Source organism: Cottoperca gobio, chromosome 5 (assembly GCF_900634415.1).
Source record: "Cottoperca gobio chromosome 5, fCotGob3.1, whole genome shotgun sequence".
Classification (NCBI taxonomy): Eukaryota; Metazoa; Chordata; class Actinopteri; order Perciformes; family Bovichtidae; genus Cottoperca; species Cottoperca gobio.
The window spans coordinates 16727897-16745202 of record NC_041359.1 but is presented as its reverse complement, the minus strand read 5'-3'; the positions used below and the strand labels follow the sequence as shown (position 1 = coordinate 16745202).

Below are 17306 nucleotides of genomic sequence, written 5' to 3'. Positions count from 1 at the left end.
GTAGCAAAATGTAAAAGAATGTATCCAGTACCAGTTTTATTAGGGATCATTGAAGCTTTCTGATATCAATAATCACTGGTTTATTTCTTTTTTTCATTTTCTAGAAAATTGTGCTTCCAAGAGGTAAGAAATCATATTTTTCAATGATTATCAGGTAAACCTGAGTGAGTCCAGGATGCATCTTCTTTTCCATGGTTGCTCTGGTTCAGCTGCAGCATCAATATGTGTTGACATGAAGGAAACAGCTGATGGTGACAACTGTCAGGTCAGAGAGGCGAATCAGAACCGGAGATTCACTTTTCAGTCACAACATTTAGATCTTTGCGGAGAGTCCATCCATCCATCGTCTACCACTTATCCGGGATCGGGTCGCGGGGGCAGCAGCTCCAGTAAGGAACCCAATCTTCCCTTCTCCGGGCCACATCCTCCAGCTCCGACTGGGGGATCCTGAGGCGTTCCCAGGCCAGTGAGGAGATATAATCTCTCCACCGAGTCCTGGGTCTTCCCCGGGGTCTCCTCCAGCTGGACGTGCCTGGAACACCTCCCTAGGGAGGCGCCCAGGTGGCATCCTTACTAGATGCCCGAACCACCTCAACTGGCTCCTTTCAACGTAAAGGAGCAGCGGCTCTACTCCGAGTCTCTCACGGATGGCTGAGCTTCTCACCCTAACTCTAAGGGAGACGCCAGCCACCCGTCTGAGAAAACCCATTTCGGCCGCTTGTACCCGTGATCTCGTTCTTTCGGTCATGACCCAGCCTTCATGACCATAGGTGAGGGTAGGAATGAAGATCGACCGGTATATTGAGAGCTTTGCCTTCTGGCTCAGCTCTCTTTTCGTCACAACGGTGCGGGTAAAGTGACTGTAATACCGCCCCCCTGCTCCGATTCGCCGGCCAATCTCTCGCTCCATTGTCCCTCACTCACTCGCGAACAAGACCCCGAGGTACTTGAACTCCTTCACTTGGGGTAATGGCTCATTCCCTACCAGGAGTAGGCAATCCACCGGTTTCCTGCTGAGAGCCATGGCCTCAGATTTGGAGGTGCTGATCTCATCCCAACCGCTGCACACTCGGCTGCGAACCGATCCAGTGACTGTTGAAGGTCACAGACCGATGATGCCATAAGGACCACATCATCTGCAAAGAGCAGCGATGAGATCCTCAGGTCACCGAACTGCAACCCCTCTCCTCCACTACTACGCCTCGATATCCTATCCATGAAAATCACGAACAGGATTGGGGATAAAGCGCAGCCCTGGCGGAGGCCAACATTCACTGGAAACGAGTCCGACTTACTGCCGAGTATCCGGACACAACTCTCGCTTTGGGCGTACAGGGATTGGATGGCCCTCAAAGTGCTCCTTCCAGCGGCCGATAACCTTCTCAGTTGAAGTCAGCAGGGTCCCACCCTTGCTGTACACAGCTTGGATGGTTCCTCGCTTCCCCCTCCTGAGGTGCCGGATGGTTTTCCAGAAGTACCTTGGTGCCGACCGAAAGTCCTTCTCCATAGCGTCTCCAACTTCTCCCACACCCGCTGCTTTGCCTCTGACACGGCAGAAGCTGCCGCCCTTCTAGTCCTTCGATACCCTGACACTGTTTCCGGAGTCCTCCCGGATAACATAACCCGGAAGGACTCCTGCTTCAGTCGGATGGCTCCCTGACCACCGGGGGTCCACCACGGTGTTCGAGGGTTACCGCCCCTTGAGGCAACCTAAGACCTTGAGACCTACAGCTCATCACCGCAGCTTCAGCAATAGAGGTTTTGAATATCGCCCACATCAGGTTCAATGCCACCCAACCTCCACAGGGATGGCTGAAAAGCTCCGCCGGAGGTGTGAGTTAAAGATCCCCAGGACAGGGCTTTCCTCCAGCGTTCCCAGTTCACCCGTTTACCAGGTCTGGCCAGAGTCTTACCCACCCCTTGATCCAACTCACCACCAGATGGTGATCAGTCGACAGCTCCGCCCCTCTCTTCCACCCGAGTGTCCAAAACATGCGGCCTCAGATCAATGATACATTACGAAATTGATCATTGACCTTTGGCCTAGGGTGCTCTGGTACCACGTGCACTTATGAGCATCCTTATGTTCGAAACATGGTGTTTGTTATGGCCATTCCATGACTAGCACAGAAGTCCAACAACAACGACCATTCGGGTTTTAGATCAGGGGGCCCTTCCTCTCCAATCACGCCTCTCCAGATGTCTCAATCGTTTCCCACGTGTGCGTTGAAGTCTCCCAGCAAGACTACGGAGTCCCCTACTGGAGCCCCCTGCAGGGCTCCATTCAGGGTCTCCAAGGAAGGCCGAATACTCAGAACTGCGGTTTGGGGCATAGGCACAAACAACAGTCAGACTTTTCCCCCCCATAACCCGAAGGCGTAGGGAGGCGACCCTCTCGTCCACCAGGATAAACTCCAATGTAGCGGCGCTCTTTGCGGAGAGGTAATACAGTTAATTCATTTGCAAATGTTGTACTGTGCTTTTGCCTTCCTCTGTAATGACCACACAAAACCTGTTTTCTATTTTTTTCCCATTTAGACCAAAAGTAAACGTCCACTGCTTTGCAGGGTGGTTATGATGAAACCTACAGTATCGTCACCTATGAATGCAACACTGGTAGGCTGCTTTTGTTTCCCAAAGGTTTTGTTCGACACATTAATCAGCTGCTTGGTGGTGCAGGTTCTGCTGAAGGCTTATAAGTGGCCAGAATGCGAACAGGCATAAATTAAAAAGACATTAAAGGTACATTCTCAGAAAAAAATGTTTATTGCAGCGTGTAAGAAACTAAACCCTTTTACTGTAAATGAATGATAATTGCATATTGCTGACAAACATTTCCACTAACTGAGGGCAGTTAAGTCATTTCTGTTTCTTTCTTTTCATAGAGTGACAACAGCAGCACCTCCGAGAAGCTACATCAGCCCTGAGAGAGACCGTGTACAGCCCTCTATAAAGTCAATTTGAAATTCAAAACGTTGTTTTTCTTGCATCTTTTTCTTACTTATGTACAAGTTAATTGATCTTAACAGTATTTACATCATTACCCACAAGAGCAGACGTTAGAATGGTGATATGGCTCAGTTGAACTTTATTGAATTGATAGTTTGGTCAGAACATAACATGTATCAATGCTTTGAATAATAAAATCCATGTACACAATTATTTAAAAAGTCCCTTTCATTTCAGAAGTTGAAGTTCAGGTTCATGTTTATTTATACTGCGCTTTAAAAACATAATTTGTACCAAAGTGCTTTACCCTGAAGGGTTTATTCACACATTTACACAAATTCATAAAACTCACATACACAGAAAACACATTAAAAACCGCCAAACATGATTTAATACAATACAAATGAGAAACCATCACAGAGACATATTTAAGCACAACTGCATGCAAGAAAACAATATTTTTATGATGACATTTTACCAACTAGATGAAATAACACACAGCCTGTTTGGAGATATGAAGTTAAATGGTTGAAGTTTCAGGACAAACATGGAAAAAAAACGACACGTTTACTTCGAGCAGATCATGAACAAAAAGTGAGCAGTTTAAAAAAAGACTTTTAGTGAAGACACACACACACACACACACACACACACACACACACACACCACACACACACACACAAGCCTCCAGTGTGGTCGATTCTATCTAAGTAAACACACATATACTAGGTACTTTAAAAAGGATGTGAGGTTTGTGTATCTGACGTGAATAATTCCGATGCTAGCTGTGGTTTTCATGAGAGCAAGTTTTTCAAAATGTCACTTAGGTAAAGTGAAAGTTCACACATTGAGACACACAAATATCATCTTTTGAGGACCGTGGACAGCCTCAGCTTCATCATGGCAGGACGCCTGCTGTTTGTCTTCCTCATGTGTAAGTTAAACCTATATATTTATTCACTATTGATGTAAATGATTACAAACCAATGCAGGCAAGCAAATTAGTTATTAGTTATAAATATTTTAGTATATACATACTCACATATATATATATATATATATATATATATATATATATATATATATATACATACAGCAATCGTCAATATGAGTTGGACAATATCGTCAAAGATCCAACATTATGCATCCTTAGTTTCCACCTCTGGTTGACAGAGTTACACGGTGGTAGAGTTTTAATCCTTCTACATGTTGTTGAAGTCATTAATTAGTTATTATTACATCTATTTACTTTGTTAACATGTTGTATTTCCAACAGATTCCTTTCGCGAGATTCAAGCCCAAAGTCAGACTCTGATCGATTATCTTTCATGTCCAGTTGTTTTCACTGTGGGACGTTTATTACATTCTGTTATTCATTTTGACTATTTTTACAAACTGTTGGGTTGTACAATAGATTTTCCCCCTTTCCTCTAAAATCAACATTCCCCATTAAGAATATTACCATAGTAATTTAATTATTTAGTATTTGATATCATTTGTTTTCATTATCTTTATGCAGCTGTTAAGTATGTGATATAACACATGTCTGCCTCTAAATTTCAGCTCTTCTTCCACCTAATAGCGTCACCAGCTGTGATTACAGTTTGGGAAGTGAACCAAACTCTTTGTCTCCTCGTAGTGATGGATACAGCTTGACTGGTAAGTCAGAGAAGACACGAAACATCACAAAGTATTTCTCCACAATTGAGTCTATTGCATGTTATTTGAAATGTTTAAATATGACACTATGACATCACACTAAGAATCAAGTGAATTTATCTCTACTTCTATCACACCAGTGAAACCAACATCAGGTGACACAAATACTCATCATTTAAACTGACTTTTAAATCTTTTTTTCTTTAAGGCATTTTCTTCCCTTATATTGAATTAGATAATATGGAAATTAAAAATTAAAACGAGGATTCGAGAAATGCAGCTATGATTTTTTAAAACTTTATAAAAATGTTACTCTGCGGTTCTCAGTGGTTACCACTGAAAACGCCGTTCCGACCCATTGCATTGTTGCAGAAGTACAACACCTACCCAGTTCCCCTTAGCACAGTTTGCGTTTTTAGCACAGTTCACGTTGTTAGAACAGTCCACGTTGTTAGCACAGTTCACGTTTTTAGCACAGTCCGCGTTGTTAGCACATTCCGCGTTTTTAGCACAGTCTTACGTTTTTAGCACAGTCCAAGTTGTTAGCAGAGTCCACGTTGTTAGCACAGTCCGCGTTGTTAGCACAGTCCGCGTTGTTAGCACAATCCACGTTGTTAGCACAGTCCACGTTGTTAGCACAGTCCACGTTGTTAGCACAGTCCATGTTGTCAGACAGTCCACGTTTTTAGCACAGTCTTACGTTTTTAGCACAGTCCAAGTTGTTAGCAGAGTCCACGTTGTTAGCACAGTCCGCGTTGTTAGCACAGTCCGCGTTGTTAGCACAATCCACGTTGTTAGCACAGTCCACGTTGTTAGCACAGTCCACGTTGTTAGCACAGTCCACGTTGTCAGACAGTCCACGTTGTTCGCACAGTCCACGTTGTTAGCACAGTCCGCGTTGTTAGCACAGTCCACGTTGTTAGCACTGTCCGCTTTGTTAGCACAGTCCACGTTGTTAGCACAGTCCACGTTGTTAGCACAGTCCGCGTTTTTAGCACAGTCCACGTTGTTAGCACAGTCCACGTTTTTAGCACAGTCCACGTTTTTAGCACAGTCCACGTTGTTAGTACAGTCCACGTTGTTAGCACAGTCCGCGTTTTTAGCACAGTCCACGTTTTTAGCACAGTCCACGTTGTTATTAAACTGTGTTTTTGTGTTTTAGATGGATGTGGATATATAGAAACTCTCAACAGTAAAGAGGTAATTTAAACACTTCTGTATCCATTCAGTCAGTGATCATGCTGTCCTGGATAAGGCCACTCTCACGTAACCTTTTTTTTTTCTCTCTTTCTGATAAAGTTCTTGCCGAGCAGTTATGATGAAACTTACAGTTTCGTCACTTATGAATTCAGCAATATTGGTGAGCTGCTTTTGTCTTTCTACCAACTTTGTTTTCTACAGTATGTTTCATACACATGCGTGGGAAGAGGAAGTTGCATAATGCAGTAAAAGTCCCATCAAGCCATGTTTGTTTTTTCCCACTACACTGACAGATGCTTACAACAGCCTCTCAAGAGGAACCAGCTGCATCAGACCACAGAGATAACGTGTGCAGCATTCGAGAAGGACATTTGAGATGTGACTAAAATCATTTGGATTGGTGTGGTTAAGTCCAGTTTGTTATTACAAAAGGATGCTGGAATATGTTTCAGCTAAACAAGATGTAACAATCTGATGAAATTAGTGCGTAAACTCTGGTCAACTGCCTCTATCAGTCCAGTGTTAGCCACTCTACACTGGCTTCCAGTAACTTTTAGAATTGACTTTAAGGTCCTCCTTCTTGTATACAAAGCCCTAAACGGAACCGCACCAAGTTCCACTGCCAACTCTCTTATAAACTATGTGCCCCCAAGAACATTACGATCATCCACTACTGGTTTATTAAATGTTCCCAGAAACATCCAAAAGACAATTGGGGATGCAGCCTTTTGCAATTATGCACCAAAGCTATGGAACACTTTACCTGCAGACATTAGGGAGGCAAGCTCGCTCAGTATCTTCAAAAGTAAGCTAAAAACATATCTTTTTACTTTAGCATTTTAATAGTGATATTTTATATGTCTTTACTTTAGCCTTTTAAGAGTGATATTTTATGTCTTTACTTTAGCCTTTTAATAGTGATACTTTATGTATTTTATCTTAGCCACTTTAAACTAATTTAAATGATTTCATACATTTTTAAGCTTGGTTTTCCTGAAGGAGGATCATTTAGTGTTGAGGAAGTAAGAAAGTCAAAAGTAAGGTTTAGAGAGCAAGAGGAAAAAGTAATGTCAAAGAGAAAGATTAAATCTGAAGCGTTGAAAACAATGGAAGAACATAAAGACAGTTTATGTTATGGGAGAAGGAAGCAGAGAACAGGGATAGGAAGAAAGTATGTGGATTATTTGCAAAGACAAATATAGATGAAAGTACAGACAAAGGGATTATGAAACTGTCAAAGAATGTGTAAAGGCTGCTATTTTATCTTCTATTTTATCTGCTATTTTAATTCTGCTATTTTTATAATGGTACTTCAGACTCATTTTCATCAACACTGTGATTATTGTACTGTAAATGCTCTTACTCTGTCCTTGTACTAATTGTTATGTTTTTGCTATGAGGCACTTTGGGCTGCAATTCTTGTATGAAAGGTGCTATACAAATAAAGCTTATTATTATAATTATAAACATGTGGCATTTCTATATGTAGGGTATACTAAAGAATATTTACGCTAAGGCAAAACACTGTTTATAAAAACATGATGCATTTCAATATTTTGGTGAAGTTGATTGTGAGTTTCAGGTATGTTCCTTAAACCTCAAAGTAAAAAGGTACAATGCAGCGTTGACATGAGAAACTTGTATTCTGGTTGGAGGAGCTATTTAAAAAAAACAAAAACTATTTGCATTTAACACTGTCCCTCCCTGCTTATTCAGTGTAAAATATTAGTTAAGGTATTAACCTTCATGAGGGTCCAGGTGGACAATCAATTAATCAGTTGTGAGTTTTAGTTATAATGTTCCCGGGCAGTACAGGTAAATACAGGAGTCCGTGGGAAACATGGGGGCATTGACTTGACTTCAATAAAAACAGAGTGTGTGCAGCATAATTCTGGAAATATGAAGTGAAATGCAGATTTCATTGTTGAATGGTCAGGAAAATATTAAATAACAGCATGTTCGCTTAGAGCAGACCATGAACATGCTTGTGTGTGTGTGTGTGTGTGTGTGTGTGTGTGTGTGTGTGTGTGTGTGTGTGTGTGTGAGCAGTTTGTTAATAAATAATGAACAGACTCTTTCATTTTCTTCTGAAGCAGTTCACACTGTGGTAGACTTGATCTAAATATATTACATGCTCTACATTTCTAATAATGTGTGTTAAAGCGAGTAGATGTAAAGTGTTGCTGTTTCTGTGGCCCGTTTGTTTGTTAACTCACATTTGATGCTTGCTGTGGTTTTCCTGAGAGCAAGTTCTCACTTCTGCTGAATGACACTTAAGTACATCAAAGTCCACGTAGTCAGACAAACGAGTGTCTTCTATCTGCACAGTCTTAGTATTCAGCTTCATCATGGCTGGACGCCTGCTGCTTGTCATCTTCATTTGTAAGTTATACTCACTATAGAGTTTTTTATTGTTAATGTAGACTTTTACAAACTAATGTAGGTTCTAACCTGCAAGCAAACATGACATTACATTGTATTGTGAGCTATCATGTGTCATGTTATACCTTCTGCTCTTTTTTATGGTTGGTGATTTTATGTTATGTGTTGTTACTCTGTGCTGTTCATCTGTGCACTTATTGTGGAACTGCAGTGCAGAGTTCAAAACTAATTTCCCCAACAAATAAAGAATATCTTGATCTTAAGTTTCTTCATTTTGTTGAATGTATTAATGAGATATTACATGTATTTACCTTTTTAATAAATTGTAATTCCAACAGATTCTTTTCTCGAGAGTTATGCACAAGGTCAGTCTCTGATCGATTATCTTTCATGTCCAGTTTTCACTGTGTGGGAAGTTTATTACAGTCTGTTGTTAATTTGACTATTTTTACAAACTGTTTGTTTGCACAATATATTTTTTATTTCTTCCTCTCCATTAAATCACAATTTCTAATATGGAATATTATCGTATTAATGTTATTATTCAGTTTTTGATATAACACATGTCTACCTCTACATGTTCAGCTCTTCTTCCACCTACACTGACAGTGAATCCACCGGTGATCTCAGAGACAGACTCAGTCACTCTGCACTGTCAGACTCCATCATCTGTTCCTGTGTCTCAGTGTTATTTCAAAACTATGAGAACAAAACGGGGCAAAGTCTTCCCCTGTCTGAAGACACTGACAGGAACTGAGCTGCTGGAGATGTCACATCAGAGTTCACCTGCTGAGGTTAAAGTGACATGTTTTTATCTTCACGCGACTCAATCTCCAGAGAGTAACATATCCTCCATCATCATTCGAAGTGAGTGAACACTGCTGCTACAGACATATATTATGATGTTATGCTACAGTATGAGCACAAACAACAAAGTGTCTCTTAACATGGTGGTTGGGTTTTCAAAAGAAGAGATAGTTGATTTAGAATGGACATCATTATACATTTAAATCAGAATTAATTTAAACAAATAACATTTTCAGTTATCTAATCCAAGATAAATTTATATTTTCAGCATCTCTTCCACCTACACTGACAGTGAATCCACCGGTGATCTCAGAGACAGACTCAGTCACTCTGCACTGTCAGACTCCATCATCTGTTCCTGTGTCTCAGTGTCATTTCTACACTTTAAGTGGAGAAACTGTCAAAGACGTCTCTTGTCTGAAGACACTGACAGGAACTGAGCTGCTGGAGATGTCACATCAGAGTTCACCTGCTGAGGTTGAGATGACATGTTTTTACACTGTAAAGCTTGGAGAGTCACATTACCTATCTCCACACAGTGACACATCCTCCGTCACCATACACAGTGACACATCCTCCGTCACCATACACAGTGACACATCCTCTGTCACCATACACAGTGATACATCCTCCGTCACCATACACAGTGACACATCCTCCGTCACCATACACAGTGACACATCCTCCGTCACCATACACAGTGAGTAACTGTTTCTCCCACCTGCTAATATTACTAGATAGATAGATAGATACTTTATTGATCCCAAGGGAAATTTAGCACAAGAAAAGTGTTGTGGTGTAACATTACAGGTGTGAATTTGTTTTTGTTACACACCAAACATCCATGGTTTCCTAACATCAGTGAAACCAGCATCAGGTTATTATTCAGTTGTTCAACATTTCAGTCAAAGCACATAGTGATTGTTGCTGATTGGTTACTCAGATAGTGTGTGTTAGATATGCAGTTGCTTATGTGTGTGTGAAGTTATTCTTGCTCCTGTGCAGATGTTAGCCCACATTGTTCAAGTAAAATAAAGCTATTAAGCAGCACATGAAAGCAATGTGCTGCTTAATATATTTACCAAGGCCCGCAGTCCAAACCTGTACCCTTGTAAAATGTGATCTGTCCCGCATATCAATTTAGGTTTTCAATCAATTTTAGCCCGCATCGTTCAAGCTGAAGAAGAACTGATGACCTTGCATCACAGAAATGATGTAAGGTGGCTGCAAATAGGGCAATCTATGTGGCTAAAAGCATGACAACATTGATGCGTCATATTTACGTCTATGAAATAGGCTGCATGGGAGTTTTGCTTGACTGCAAAATTCATTTGTAATTTTTAATGTTTTATGTGCAGACGATTGCATGCCAAAAAGTTAGGCTGTATGGGACAAGTAAATTACATGATTTTCCAGGCCCTTGGTGAAATTGAGTTTGACACACCTGACCTAAAGGAAGACTATAAAACTGTGGTTTAATGTTATATGTAATATGTTTTTGTGCCTTCAAGAAACTTATACTAGTATGACTAGTATGAATCTGGCGATGAAATATCAGGGACACGGATTCTAATTACTGCATGAAAATGCTAACATGCATTGCAGTGGATGTTTCACAAACGTTTGTGTCTGTGCACTTCATAGGTTTGAGTGTTAGTACACCTGGCACTAAAGATAGCTCCTACCCTGCAACATCTCAGAAAACAGCTTCAGGTGAGCATATTTAATTCTTTACAACTTGAATTCAGTGATTAAATTAGTTTACAACCTAATTTACTCAGAAACTATATCACGCTTTCAAAGCAATACTCTGTGAAATACATGTCTTCCTACGTTTTTATTGATGTTGTGAGAACCAAAACTGACTTGTTTAGGACTTCTTGTTTCAAAGCAGCAACGTGGATATTGAACTTTATTGTAGTTGTAGCTGGTTGCGGTGTAACTGTGGCCGTCATCTTGCTCGTTTCTGCAATTCTCTGGAACAAAAAAAGAACTGGTGAGAACTACATCGTTGTCTCATAACTTCAGAATCAGTTTTTTATATAGGTGTTCAAACATACAGTTCTCTTTTAACAGTTTCTCTGCTTATTCAACATACAGTATGTAAGCCTAGAATTGCATTTACACAATCATTGCATCTTAAGATTTATTCAGTGTACAACTACTCCAAAAATATAAGCACAAAAAAGCTTCAGTCAGAGTCAGAGACACTAGTCAAATAATTGGCTTGGCGAACCGACCCCTACGGGGGCCGCTGATGTGGATGCCCTTTAAGACACATCACCTATGGTGACTGTGGGCCTGGTCAACATTTCCAGCCTCATGGTGAGCACTCTGCTGGGAGCCTAGGCTCAGTCAACTGGGGCAGCATATTCCTATTGATGAGCATTGTTTCAAACATGGTGCAGATCAAGATAGGTGGATCCCCTTTCTTGCATGGCCCATGACATCCTCCAGTTGCTTCAGGAAATGTTGGAGGTGGGTAAGTCTCCCTCAACTTTGAGGGGAATATTGACCACCATGAAGGCAGCCCATGATGGGCCTCAGAAATGTTTTTCTCAGTTTCTCAAAGGCGCTCGTAGGGTTACACCCTACCACAAAAGACTAGCTGTCCCTCCATGGGATTTGGAGGTGAGGATCTCAGCCTTGCAACATGAGCCGTGCCTTTCTCTATAGTCTGCATTCTGCAGGAGAGCTCCATGCCCTTTTGTTTGTTTTGCATGAGCAATGCTGCCCCTTCATGTCGGGTGATGCTGGACTCTGGACCCCGCATTCCACCGTTCTATACCTGTCAATCTATGGATCTGCACCCTTTACACCAGGGGTGGGGAACCTTTTTCCTATCAAGGGCCATTTTTTTTTTACAACATCCTTCGAGGGCCATACTAATTATTTAACTCATAACCTCTACAAATATTTTTAAGACACAGCCCATTCATTTCACCTTTCTTATATGCTGTGCAAAAAAGCAACTTTTTTTAATCCATGTATCTTTCTGTTTTATCAGAAAACAATCCTTCATTAGTCCCACAACGGGGAAATGTATCTTGTCCCAGCAAAAGAACATATGAAGTATAAAGACAGTAAACAATAATTAAATAGAATAAAAAATAATATAAGTACCAAGTGGTTGATAGAAAATAAAGTGAGTATTGCACATGGCAGTGATAATTGCACAGCAGTGGTGAAATAGTCTGTTCTTGGTGTGGTGGTCTACCTGTCTATCTTTCCATGTTTGTATGTTACGCTCTGCAGAGAGCTGCTTGTTGGGCCAAACTCCGCCGAAGAGCGTTAACTTTATCCAAACGCACTCGTCCTTTCAGCTCGTGCAGTTCGGCATGTTTCGTGTAGTAATGACGCTCAAGATTATTTCTCCTGGAAAGTGCGACATTCCACATCCAGCTTTCTCTGTTTTACACTCGCCATGCTGCGTTCACTGATGTCAATGACAGTCTCGTTTACAATTGAAGTTTTTTGACATGACGTGACCACGTGATGACACGTTCCGCTCGTGTTGTGTTCAAGGACCCTGACCTTGGCCAGGAAAAACAGTCAGTCCCCCATTTAAAATATTTGCTAGTGGATTTTATTTGTGTGCGTTTTACGAATTACCTCGAAGGCCGGATCAAATGGTGGGGAACCAGAGGTTCTGCTTTACACCCTCCTCAGGACGGTGAAGCAGGGTTGCGTGGGCAGTCACTGTGGTGCACTGTCAGGTCCTTAAAAGTGTACCTTCATCGGCCATGTGCCCAAAGGACAACCAACCAACTCTTTGTCTGTCTCAAACCTAACTGCCTTGGGCAACCAGTGAGCAAGAGTAAGCTTTCTCATTGGGTTGTGTATGCAGTCCAACAGATGAAAAAGAGGGCAGGCTGCCCCCAGCAGGAATGTGTGCACATTACACGTAGGGCCTCAATAACTCATGGAGAGATGGCTTGACATACCACGCTTCTGGGATCACGGCTCCTGTAAAAAGAAGAACAAGGTTATCATTTTCTTTCAAAGCTAGGCTTGCAGCGTGGCAGGCTAACTGAGTGGCCTTCAACCCGTTTATGGCTGGCCTTAGCAGCTGGCAGGGCCAGCTTAGCTTTGATGGTGTCTTGTTAATAGTTTCTTTATTGGAGCACATAGGTGAGCACATAGGTGAGCACTCTGGTGGCGATGAAGTCTCATTTTAACTCAACTGCCATTTCATGCTCAAGTATGAAAAACTGGGCCTACCTGGTTTCTTCACGGTTTGTTTTACGAAGCTACCGTACATATTGAATATGTAGGGTGGAGAGATAATCTCGACACGATAAAGAATGGAAGGTTGAATGTGTAGCCCAATTTTTCTTAGAGAAGCCCCAATCAGTGCAGTAAGAGTATCCATGTCAGTACTATACATATGGAATATGTAGAGTGGAGCGATAGTCTCTACACACTGGGTAACCTTCTATTCCCTTAACTGGTTACTTTTGTTTTAGATAAAAGATTACCTCAAAAGTGTAATGTTGTCCAAGTTACTGTATGTACAATCATGACAGAGTATGTTGTGATCGTCAAATAATTGAATCCAATCAACAGAACCACTAAATACTTTTATAATAATTCTGAGAAATGTATTATTTTTTATATACAGACTTTGTGTCTTTCTCAATAGCAGGTGAAAGGCGGGAGCCTCAAAATGAGAATGTAAGTTTGACATGATGGACAATATACAAAAAGCCATATATCCTTATATATGCTACAGTTGGTTTCTTTCTTTTCCCAGTTGGACGCATACCCTTTGTACTGCAGCATCTCTGAGGAGCCAGCTGCATCAGAGCTGAAGGGTGTGATGTACAGCACCGTGCAGACACACTGAAACTGAGCAGACAGCCTGAAGAACTGTTACTGAAATGCACCTTGTGTTTGAAGTTGAGTGGTTTAATCTAGTTTTAGTTTTACAGTTTTACAAGTTTTACAGCCAGATGCAATTATCAAGTTGAGGTTTATGACTTAAAATGTATTTAGTTTTACTTTATAACTAAAACAAAGTTCACTTTACTCCTGTTGTTTGATGTTGATCATATTTTCTATGCACTATACATATATTTACATGCATTTTACTGCTACTGTAAATATGCTGTATGTTTTAGCCCCCCCCCATAATACCATACTATGTATTACTTTGTATTATTCAGTTTTATGTTTTGTATAAGACCTATATGAATATATATATATACATTCATATATATTCAAATATATATATATATATATATATATATATATATATATATCTTTTTCATGTGTGTTAAGTCGCTCTGAAATGTCTTCTTAAAACAAAGAGAAACTGGCAAATTAAAGCAATTTTTTCTTTAACTCTCAGGTAGTTTGCCTGTGTGTGTCTGTGTGGAATTTAGAAATAAAGTGGGAGGTTTGTTGGAAAGTCAGAATTGCATCAGACCATATCACATGATTTTCTTTTAAAATGGGAGGTTTTGTAAAGGCCCAGATTAATGTAGTTTGTCTGAATTGTCAATGATGAAAAAAGAAAGCAATTGACCCATAATAGCTCATGGGGCCCGATTGCATATTTTATTTTCCAAAAAGGAGATTGTGCAGACAATAGGAGGAGATTCAGATGAACATAAAGTTGGTTTGAAATGTGTTTGAAAATGTTTTAAAGGGTTTTGACATTTTAAAAAAAATCTCCCTTGGTTCATTACATGACCTTTTGAGAAACTTTTTTTTTTTTCCGTCACTTTACCATCTTCTCAGAGCTGTAGTCCGTGTAACGTTACGTTAGTTTGTTTATTACAAAGTGGCAGAAATCAGAAAACGACCCGCATATTCATGTCGTCTTCCCGGTGGCGGTCTTCCAGACTCGGAGCCGGCACCTGGAACCCACCCTCCGTCAGACGGAGCCCCAGTCAGCGGCTAAAGAGACTTGAGCTCAGCCAGAACAAGCCCCAGCGCCGTCAGTCACAGCGGGCTGGTGGACCTGTGTAACGGCAGCAACATGGAGTTTGCAGAACGCCGGTGCTGCGGCTGAACTCGAGCTAACTGCTAACTGAAGCTACGCCGTTTCCCGGAGCTGCCAACAGCTATACACTCAGCGAAACAGCCTCCTGGCAGCTGTGAGGACGACACAAGGTGGTGCAGGTGGTGATCGAGTCAGGCAGATGTGCCTCTTCTCCCTCTGTAGTGACTCACTATCGCCTCTAGAGGAACAAGTGGTATTACAAATCAAATTCAAATCAAATCAAATTTATTTGTATAGCCCATTATCACAAATTATACATTTGTCTCAGTGTGCTTTACAGACTGTACAGGTTACGACACCCTCTGTCCTTAGACCCTCGCACCGCACAAGGAAAAACTTCCTAAAAGAAACCCCAAAATTAAAGGGGGAAAAATGTAAGAAAAAAAGTGACCTCCGGTAAAGCAGGTGGCAGTGTTATGTTTAACTTTAGCTGAAAAATGTTATCCACCAGTAAACACACAGAAGAAGAAAACAGGAACAATAACACAGAAGGAGAAGACAAAACAATATGGATGAGTCACAGTGAACGGGAGATAGATGGAGACGCAGTTGTACCTGCCAAACAAGTTAAAACTTTATGCAAGTACCTGACAAATGAGAGGAGACCTTCCCGTATTTAATAAAAAGCAGAGTCGGGCAAACTCATGTTTTTTGTAAAGTGTACCATTCAGATATTAGATTTGCACACGGCGGAATAAGCGATGTTCACCAGCATGAACAATCGTCCAAGCACAAGCTCGCCCAAGAGGCACAAACACATCCACTGTCAATGACTTCATGTGTGACAAGAACAGTTTCAGAGGCAAATCAAGTGACCAAGGCTGAGGGAAAGATAATGTAGCCTTCAGCTTCTGCGATGATTTCTGTCACAGTGTAGCGGACATGTTTCCCGATTCTGCCATCGCAAAGAAGTCCTCGTGGTGGAAACAAAAGCCGCACAACTCATCCATCATCAAATAAATTGATGATAATAACTAATAAATAAAATACATAAATCTTATAAACATGTCTGTACACGTAATATATACTTTAAATAAACATGTATTTCCTGAATGTATGTACCCGTCCTTTATGTGTTGACATTTACATTATATGGGTAGGTCCTGGGTGGCTGAGAGCTGTATGGGCGGAGTCCGCCAGAAGATTTCCTTTATTTTGAAATTCCAATGTTGACAGGTATGCTGGGATTGGTTGGCACACTCATCAGAGACTATCAAATCTTATTTCAAAATGTAGCTGATTCCCAGGGCCGGATCATGGTGCTGTGAGATCCTGGGCAAAAATCATAATCATGATTATTTTTGGTAAATTTTGAGATCACAATTATTTAACGCAATTACTTATTGACTTTGGAAACATCATGCTGTTTCATGCCTATAATCTTACTTTTAATAAATGCTCTCTTTCCATCAGCACAGTCCGCCCAGTTGACAGTCGCACAAGGAGATCCTTCCTTGCCAGCACAGAGAGAGGCTGCAGCGAGCACTAAGTCCACGGCCCTTGGAAGCTGCAAGGTCCGGATTAGGAGCGCTGTAAAAGTGTAAAAATAAAAACTGTACCGTGCCAACTAGTGGCTCAGTTGTACGGCACTGTATTGACCGAGAGGCTTTCGCTTTCGGCATGCAAACAAACATACAAAACATACAAAGGGGCCCAGGTGGTAGGCTTGGTTTATACAGCCTCTGCTACCAGTGTATGAATGTTTGTGTGACTGGGTGAATGTTGATTTGTGTAGTAAAAAGTGCTTTAAGTCGTCGCAAAGACTATGAAACAATATATAAATGCAGACCATTACCATTTTTGTCTATTAACTAGGAGAAACACATTCCAATATCTCTAACAGTTTTATAAAACGTTTACACCACAGAACACTTTTTTACTTTTGATACAATAAAACTGAAATGAGCTGAAATTACCCTCACTAAAAAGGTTAGTGCCTTTCAGGTGCTTTAACATAAGAGACAATCAATCCTGGTGTCCCCCACTTCAAAAACACTACAATCAAGACCATGAAATATTTAAGGTTGTGTTTTTTCTTTGATGTGATGTACATATACTACTTAATTCTTTCTGAAGCAGTTAGACAGCAATGAGGTTGATTTGATCTAAATACACAGTACCACACATACTGGAGCTTTATAAATAATGTCAAGGCATGTGTGTTTCTGTGGCCTGTCTGTCAGTGTGACTTACTTCTGATGCTCGCTGTGGTTTTCCTGAGAACAAGTTCTGTAAAATGACACTTTCTGTATGTCAAAGTCCACACAATCAAACACACAAGTGTCGTCTTGAAGGATTCTTG

The 17306-nt window shown here is 40.9% G+C and overlaps 1 protein-coding gene across 12 annotated transcripts; it reads left to right on the top strand.

The window, feature by feature from the left end:
• Positions 1-8794: 8794 nt before the first annotated feature.
• Positions 8795-14130, top strand: LOC115008247 (uncharacterized). Of its 12 annotated transcripts, none has more exons than XM_029431723.1 (6): positions 8795-9057; positions 9266-9562; positions 10642-10710; positions 10892-10993; positions 13619-13671; positions 13751-14130. In XM_029431723.1, the coding sequence occupies exons 1-6, from the start codon at positions 8892-8894 to the stop codon at positions 13841-13843; spliced, it is 780 nt and encodes a 259-aa protein (XP_029287583.1). In that variant the 5' UTR covers positions 8795-8891; the 3' UTR covers positions 13844-14130. The 12 variants fall into 12 exon arrangements, with proteins under 12 accessions (XP_029287583.1, XP_029287581.1, XP_029287580.1 ...); XM_029431721.1 differs by having other exon boundaries at positions 10889-10993; XM_029431720.1 differs by having other exon boundaries at positions 9266-9589; positions 13643-13671.
• Positions 14131-17306: the final 3176 nt, after the last annotated feature.